Source organism: Varanus komodoensis, unplaced genomic scaffold (assembly GCF_004798865.1).
Source record: "Varanus komodoensis strain SLA01 unplaced genomic scaffold, ASM479886v1 scaffold46_3, whole genome shotgun sequence".
NCBI classification, from domain to species: domain Eukaryota; kingdom Metazoa; phylum Chordata; class Lepidosauria; order Squamata; family Varanidae; genus Varanus; species Varanus komodoensis.
The window spans coordinates 2015355-2024389 of NW_025336044.1; the positions used below are offsets into that span (position 1 = coordinate 2015355).

Here is a 9035-nt window from a genome sequence, read left to right on the forward strand (position 1 = left end):
AAAAGGGACGTGCGGCCTGGCCTTCTTCCCCTCCCAGTTTCAGCTGCTGTTCTTGAGTTTTGTAACCAGCAAAGAATCTTTTGCCACATTTATGAGTAGCAGCTTCGTGGCAGCATAACCTTTTGTTAACATGCATATTACAAGTGCCATCCTCAGTGAAAGCTGGACTCGGGGGCAATCCTATGCGATCTGGGGAAGCATCCCAGGGAGGCTGGGATGCCCCCCAGTTGCTCCTTGCAGCCCAGAGATGGTGAGCAGAGATGGTGCTCCAGGCTCAGAAGTGATGTCAGAGAACTGTCTCCACCCGCTACCTTCTTCTACCAGGCATGGAAGGAACTGTACTGGCTGCTTCTCCAGTACCAAAAAATCAACCCCAGAGGGAGAAATGGCGCATTCTGCTGACTGGGGAAGAAGGAGACGAGAGAGACCAGGAGGTGACTTCTCACGAGCCTCCCGTAAGCCTCCAGCACCCCCCCCCCCCGATGTGCCTTCGCCTGACAGGTTGAAATCCTATCCCCTTTTGGGATGGAAGGTGTGGAAGGGAAGGACGCCTCTGCTGGTCCACGTGCCCAGCTGGCCCCAGCATTTTTGGGCACGGAGATCTCAGAAGCCTCCGAATTCGGGGCTTCCAATCAGTGAGGGCGCAATCCACAGGGCCATGCCTTGAACCTTTTAACTTTTAGAAGCTCTGTCCTCTTACAATCCTCTTTCCGTTCACCTCACTAAATACTAAAGTAATTTGGAAAGGTTCGTTTTTTCTCTGGGCACGTCAGCAAGTTTTTTAAATGTAGAGGAGTCTAGAATTACTAGAAATAAATAAATTTGCGGAAGGTAATGAGATACTTTTTGATTTCCCCTTTCAAAGAGAGATGTCACATAACTAGAACAAGTGACAGAAACATGAAAAATTTTGTCTCTCTGTGTGTGTAAAAGGTGGCATTTTTTCAGCCTTGAATTCGGGATGCTTCACATACAGTCTCCCTCTAAGCTACTCACAGAACCCTTCTTTGCAGAATCCCCAACTTCTTAGGTTGGGGGCACTCCCTTTCTCGCCACTGTTCAGAGCTTGCTTTTTTCTTTTTGAATGGCTATCAAAGCTTGCATCGTGCGGCGGACTGTTTGATGTTTACAGGGAAGGAACAACTCCTTAACATCTTTTATTCAATTTTTGATGACTCTGTTAATTTCTCCCCGAGTCCTCGTATCCCTGATGTTACTGGACGAGAGTGTTGTGAGCAGCTGGTCTCCTGGAGAGCGACTGCTTGCCAAATGGCCTCTGCACGAGGCAGCCGGCTGTGTGGGCTGACAGTGAGAAGACGTTAGGTTTTGATTTTTTCCTCTTGATTTTATAGATATTTGTCAAGCCTCCCTCGAGAATCGCATAACAGGGCAGGCAGCAGAGGCTGTGGGCAGGAAAAGCAGTTTATGTGCACTGTAAGGGAGGACCAAACTCCATTCTTCCTCGCTTCTTTGTCCAGGGTGTTAAGAACAAACAGCACTTACCTCCGGCATGGCCCGAGCATGGTCCAAGTCTGCCTCCCACCGCTTCATCCCACAGAGCCCCTTTATTTGGGTTTTGGGGGTCTAACAAATTGCAGTCAAATTGTGTTGGAAGTCTTGCTTACAATGCAAGAAAGAGAACAAAATGCAAAGTTTGTCTGGTGTTCCACTCGGCTTTACGGCTTTACGGATATAGGAAAAGTTGATTCCAGTGCATTATTTGCTCAGGATTTATGCTGTTTGTATCTCCCAAACTACATACAAATTCAGATGCAAACTGCAGTTGATGCCCATGCACACCCAAGCTCATGGACAGCAAAACAGAAACAAACAAACAAACAAAAAAAAAAGCATTTGATAGCATGCATTTGAATATGTGCATGAAAAGGGCCTACTTTTGGAAAGTGTACACAGGCAAGCATTAATCAACAGGAGGAAGTACTTTCTTCTCTGAGATTGGTCCATATATTTAGAAAAACCATATATTGGTCCATATATTTGGAATTGGTCCGTATATTTGGAAAAGCCCAAAACACAAAGCCTGTACTCACAATCCCATTGGAAGCATAACACAGAAACGTGAAGTTGGAGAAGGTTGACAAGGTCAAGCTTTGTGGGTTTGCATATCCCCAGCTCAGTGGAAGAGCAACTGTTTTGTATGCTGAGGTTCTCGAGATCAGTCTCTGGCATTTCCAGCTCAAATTATTTTCAGTAGCAGGGTTGGGACAAATCTGAATGCCCAAAGGAGCTAGGTGAGCTGATCATCTGACCTGGTTTGAGGCTGCTTCGTGCTTAAGTTGTGTTACCGAACTATCTTGTAAGATTTCTGGAAAAACAGTTGCTTCCCTGAAGGCCCCCTTTATGGATAAGAATCAATCTCAGAAGTCCACCTCCCAGCACTTAGAAATATAGAAAAAAAGCGAGTCAGAAGGGGTCTCCAGGGCCATCTAGTCTGACCCCTGGCTCCAGCCGGCTCCGCTCATGTAATCCCCAACAAGTGTTTGTCTACTGCCCCCTCTGATCTCAGCACTGACCTTGGACTGAAATCCACGTCTGTGAAGGCTGCGGTGGCAAAGCCAGCTTGACCAGGCTTGGCCCATCTGTAGAGATGTTGTTTGGCTTCTGTGCATCCAAGAATACCCTTGGCCATCCACATGACCAATCATTTACCTCCAGGCTTTGGAGCTGTGGATTTCCCTGAACCCTCTAAAGCTGTAGACTCTGACCCTTGACCTTGGTCCTGGGAGTACTGCGGGATAGGTCACTCCCAGGATGCGCCTTCCCATAGCTTGTGATAATACCCGAGGGAGGTCTGGAAGGTGGCAGTTACGGACTGGGCCTTCTCCGTTGTGTCACTCTGATTGTGGAATGCATATCCCAGAAAGCCAATCTGCCAACAACATGGCCATCTTTTCTGGTGCCAGGATTAAACTCTACTCTCAGGCATTTGATGGCATATGATGGCTCATCTTACCGTAGTAATTTTATGGAGTCTTGTCCTCAGCTGTTTGGAATTGTTTTAAATATTTTTATGTTTGAACTCCTGCTGCAGGAATCCTGCTTCTTTCTCCCTCTCCTTCCTTCCTTCCTCCTTTATTTTTTAAAACAAACGTGTCTGACAACTTTAGCAAATGCAATCAGTGGAACCTTGCTTACTATTCCGTCACATGTAGCTTGGTTCTAAGAAATTTGCTGCTCAGCTGTGATGCTTGAGCCTCGGGGGGCCACACAATTATCTGTATTTTTTAGGAATGGAAAATAGCAGCAAACATGGCGTGTGTGTATTGTGAAGTGCTGTCAAGTCCTCTGACTTAAGGTGCCCTATGAGTGAAAGCCCTCCAAAAGCTCCCGTCCATGACCGCTCCATCCAGCTCTTCCAGTTCAAGGCTGTGGCTTCCTTGATGGATTCCACCCATCTTATTTATTTATTTATTTATTTATTTATTTATTTATTTATTTATTTATTTATTTTTGGATTTATATCCTGCCTTTTTCCTACCAAGGGCTCAAGGCAGCTTACATCTCCTCCTCCATCTTCTCCCCACAACAGCAACCCTGTGAGGTAGGTTGGGCTGAGAGTCTGTGACTGGCCCAAAGTCACCCAGTTGGCTCCATGGCCGAGTGGGGACTCGAACCCAGGTCGTCTGAGTCCCAGTCTCATGCTCTTAACTACTACACCATGTTTGGTCTTCCCATTCATCTTCTGCCTTCGACTTTCCCTAACACAATTGTCTTCTCCAAGGAGTCTTGTCTTCTCCAGAGAGTCTTGCCTTCTCAGGATGTGTCTGAAGCACAACAGCCTCGATTTTTATCTGCATGTAGGGGGAGTGAATATTTTCACCCTTAAAACATTTCTACCCCTGAAGAATCTTCACACAAAAAACCATGGAAGACTATGTTGGCAGACCTTCCTCAAGCCCTTTTCTCGTGCTCAAGACTCAGTTTTTATGGAACTATTTTGTGTCGTGCCATCCCTCACAGGCTGGGGATGCGCACTGGAGCCAGGCTTGCCTCAAAAGGCTCTTAAGTGAATGCGGCAGGGTGGGGAATGAGCAGAAGTTGCAAGCCTTTCTCCTTCAGAGAGGAGAACCAGAAAACCAGCCGTGTGCTCAACAGTCCTGTCTCCCCCCGTCTCCGGCTTTGTCTATTTCATTAAAATTCTCAGGTGGTCAGAAGGGTTGCTACTTAATAGACTTAGCATTCTCCATCCATGACTCCCCTGTGTCCCTTTTCCCTGGGATGTTTTGTACAAATGCTTCAGCAAACATATCCATTAGTTCTTGGGAAATCTGCTGTGCATTTGGATGAAGTTTGACATCTTGTCAGGATGGTTAGACGGTTCCATTCAGCTGAGCTTGGAAACCTCCCTACCAATCATATTTGCCTTTTCATCTGTTCAGAAGACCTTCGCAATCCCTTGCTTCCGTCATCCTTGCGGCAGGACTCGGTCTGAGTTGTTTTTCCAGCATTGCCGGGTCTAAGAGGGGAAATGCAGGTGTAGCTCTGGTGTGGAAGGGTGGTGCTTAAGCAATGAATTATTTGGGCCAAGCTCAAGGAGGGGGATTTGAAATTCCTGCACGTGCATGCTGAACTGGAATTAGTAGTCCTCCAGAACTCCCTGATGCACCAGTCTGTAGAATGCTTCATCACAGGGTCAAGTTTTACTCCTCAGGTGGGACTGGACCACACACATTCTGCATGAAGAGAACCGAAGCTTTTATCCCTGGCATCTCTCGTGGAAAACCATTAGGTAATTGGTTCATGTATATGTCCCTCTGTCCAGAACCCTCGGTTGCCATTGCAAGTTGGCACAGACAGTGCTGGGCTAGAGGTCCAAATATTCTGACTTGTGCTCAGGATGCCGCCTCTGTAAATCCGATGAACACATCTTTAGTCGAACAACGCCTTGAGAACTCTTGGCCAAAGTAAACCAAATCTGGTCCAACCCATACTAAGTGAAGCACACAGAATCCATCCAGACCATGGAAACCAGTTAATCCAAGAAAAATTGTTCCAAAGATACTGAGTGTGACTGTTAAAATTAAATTCTTTGAATGCATTCAGTATGCGATTACAGCTGTAAAAACTAAATCTGCCTTTTGATGGATGCATTTGCCCCGGTAATCTGCCATTTTCGCAAATCAATTACATGTAAACAAATGTCGCATTGTAGCAGTTGTTCATGGTCGCACTTCTTGGTTTACTCTTGGGGAGCACAGTGCTGCTTAAAAGACTAATAGGGCCTGAAGATTTTTCAGTCCCTCAACCCACGTTTGGGCTTCCATATTCGTAAACGAAACGGGTATTTACAAAATACTGCACACCTCGGCACGCGTGAAAAAGCTGCATGTAGGAATTGTCTCTAACTTCTTCTCTCGTGTGGGGCTGTGCAATCCTGTGCATAAATAAAGGGCATTTCCATTGTCCCGTGCCATGGCTCTTTTTCTTTATTTCCTCCGACTGCAGATTACGTTCAATTTGCACATTGCCGCCGCAATATCCACTTTAAATATGGCTGCATTTCCATGCACATAAATCTCTCCTGTTATCTTTTAATCTTGGAGCATTTCATTCTCCAAAGGATTTATTTTTGTGGTAAATGGGAGCTTTTATGTTACTGCCATTCTGAATTGAGCTGATCTTCATCCTGAAAAAAACAAACAAAAACAAAAACCAAAAATAAAAAAGGAGAAAAATTGGAGAAGAAGAGCCAAATGTTTAATCAGTACTTTTCCCAGCATATATAATAAATGTGTTTTGCTGTCATGTTTTAAAACGGAGGCCACCTTTTGTGATGAGCCAAATTAATTGAGAAATGATTTCCATTTTTAAACAGGCATCAAACACATCAGGGCCAGTTGACAAATTAAGAACCTAGAAAGCACATTTAAAATTCTCAGCAAAAAGCTATTTTCGGAAATAGTCCCCTACATTTTGCTTTGCGGATTTTATTTTTCCAATTGTAATTCTCCAGATTCTGCATGGGACAAAAACTCCATTTTTTTACCATGATATTTGGTAGTAATTTTCCTTCATGGGTTATTTGGGAAGGCTTTTTTTCTTCCACCCTCTGCTGCTTGGAAGGAAAAGAGCTGTTTAAAATTGTAAATAGCAGGAGCTAATGATTTCCTGCTGGCTGAAGGGGTTCCAGGCCATGTTTTGCTTGCTGGCGGTGTTGGGTGTATTTCAGATTTGTAACAGTAAAGAATAGCATCTTCCATGTGAAGTTGGGCCCTGCTATTTTAATATCTAATATTTTTCCTAGCTGATTATGCCATTTAAGGCATTCGAAGTTCTGTCTGAGTGTTGGCTCATGCCCTGAGTTCTCCTTTACATTGGCTGCCCGAGGGGATGTTGCTGGAGAGGTTACACCAATTCAGTTTTTGGCTGGGAAGTGCCTGATTCCTAAGGTACTAGCATGAAGTGGGCAAATGTTTAGGGGGCATTGAAAATGCCTTCATTCCCATATCCACCATATATGCCATCTATTACTCAGGAATTCCTGAGCCCCACCGGATGAAACCTGCACACCAAAATAGGCATGATGTTGATTGCATGAATGAAATTCATGTGCATGTCTTTTGTTATTTATGCAGCTGCTGTGGAAAAGTCACAGCAAGTTCGGAGAGGCAATTTATGTCAAGATCATGGGGGCGGGGGGAAGGGTAAATTTCTGGTCCAGGCATGTACTTTGACCTTACAAATCCGTGTGATGCTAAAAGAGAGGTAGAGCTTTGCTCCACCCCAGCTGTCATTCAGACAGAGCAGAGTTGTTCTCTGTTGCTCCAGAGGGCAGGACCACAACCAACAGGTCCGAATTTCAGGGAAGCAGATTTGACTCAACATTAGGGGGTGCTCCCTAACAGAGCCTTCTCCAACCTGGTGTTTTCCAGATAGGTTGAACTCCCAGTATTCCCCAGTAGCCATAGGAGAAGTAGGCAAACACACTGAGAAGGCATTAGCAGTGGAGATGGGTTCCCTAAACTCTTTGGGCTGTGTGACAGACGGCATCTGGACGTGGGCTCCCTCCACTGAGACATGGAAGCAGAGACTCCACTGTAGTCTCCCAGAGGTGCCCAAGCTGCACTGGAAGCCATGGCCTCTGCAGAGAACTTCCTCTCGGTGTTTCTGCGAAAACTGGGAATGATCCACATACAGCATTAATTCTACTGCTGTTCCAGCATCTGGATAATCAAATGGATTAAGCTGGAGTTGAACTGCATAATCGCAGGCCGAAATGAGGGGCTTTCAACAGGGTGAAAGTTGTCCACCCCAACCCTTGCCTTCCTGCCCTGGATCCAGAACACCAGACAGACCTTAGCAATGGGGACCTTTATTCGCACGTCAAGCTTACAAGACAGTGCAGCACTGAAGGGCCCCTAGCAAGCGGAATAATGGTCTCAGCTCATGTAAAGAGTGCGTGAGTGCTGAACCCAAACTGGAGACTTTCCCTCAGTCCTTTCATTCAGCAGCCTCCATCCTCAGCCGCAAAAACCAGCACAAGTCCACTCAGTGGCTCCGGATGCCTCATCAGGAAGCAGACATGGCAGCCGTTCTCCCTCCTCTCTGGGGTCACCTCCCGTCTTTTCCAAAACAGCTCTACTCTCACCATCAGCCTGGGAATCTCTGGGCAAGGACTTTGGTGGAGCGTTGAAGGCTCCTCCGTCCTTGGTCCCCTGCCCTCCTATCACCTCCTCCACGGTGCCCTCCTCTTTAGAGCCCAATCATGGCGATGAGTCCTCCTGTCCCGCTCGCTGTTTGTTGTGGGACGGGGTGTTCATGTGGAGCCATGGCTACGTTCCAAAGTTCCTGCTTGCTTCCACCAGCGCTCTGCTTGTGTATTTTGCGCAGAAAGCAAAACACACCTTGTGAGCCTTTGGCATACTCTCATCCAAACGAAGCATGACCCATGCAATGTTGGACTCCAAGTCCTCTGAGCAATGGGCAGCATGTGATGATATTGTATTGAGACTTCTTTTCTCTGTTTGTTTGTTTGTTTGCTTGCTTTAATTCCAGATTAGAAATGGGCAGCAAAGTTGCTACACACTAAAGAATAAAGATCTGGAACTTCCTTTGAAAGGTGTGATTCATCTGGAGCTGGACGTCCTATTTAATCCTGTAAGTCAAATGTCTGTAGAAGAATAGGGCCGAGACAGTGAAATGTCACCAAACCGTGTGTTATGAAGTTGGTGAGTGTGCAACCAAAGTTGAGGTTGACCCATGAATCAAAAATGGACATGAAAGCTTCCCATGTCTTCCTTTTAGCTACACCAAAGGAAAGGATAAAACAGGGCGCCTGAGCCCAAGGTTCCTTGTGGCTCATTGGTTCAAAACTGACCCTGATTTATCACAATTGTTTGTTGTAGGAACATTATGTGACTGATATGAGGGAACATGCACAGATGCTAAATGACTATTTTGCCTCTGTGTTCTCCCCAAAGCAGGACGGGGGATATCCGCATAGGAGATTAGGTGAGGCTGGGGACTTAGGGGCACAGATTGGAGTCACCCCCCTTGAAGTCGAGGGGCTCCTCAGGGCATTGGACGTTACAAAGGCGCCAGGCCCTGACGGGTTACACCCGAGAGTACTTAGAGAGTTGGCAGGGGTTCTCTCACGCCCACTGGCCTCCATTTTTGAGACCTCGGGGAGAACGGGTGAAGTTCCAGATGACTGAAGGGTGGCATCAGTGGTCCCAATTTTCAAAAAGGGTAGTAGAAGGGACATGGGGAATTATAGACCGGTTAGCCTTATGTCCATTGTAGGAAAGACAATGGAAAGGCTCATAATAGAGAGAGATCTAGTGATGCTAGATAGGGAAGGGAGGCTGGTAGCCACACAACACGGCTTCCGCAAAAACAGGTCCTGCCAGAGAAACCTTGTGGAATTCTATGACAAGGTTTCGAGATGGCTAGATGGAGGGGGTGCAGTGGATGTGGTATACCTGGATTTCAGCAAGGCCTTTGACAGAGTGCCCCATGATATCCTGGTGGAGAAACTGAGGAGTTTTGGGATACACCAAAGCACTGTCCGGTGG

At 46.3% G+C, this 9035-nt stretch overlaps 1 protein-coding gene across 3 annotated transcripts in view; it reads left to right on the forward strand.

Annotated features, from left to right (window-relative positions):
* The window catches only part of MCTP2 (multiple C2 and transmembrane domain containing 2), a 124550-nt gene that overhangs the window by 64709 nt on the left and 50806 nt on the right, over positions 1–9035 (forward strand). For all 3 annotated transcript variants that reach the window (XM_044445060.1, XM_044445061.1, XM_044445062.1), the window contains one exon: positions 8017–8118. In XM_044445060.1, coding sequence (XP_044300995.1) covers positions 8017–8118 — 102 coding nt within the window. The remainder of the gene's footprint in view (positions 1–8016; positions 8119–9035) is intronic.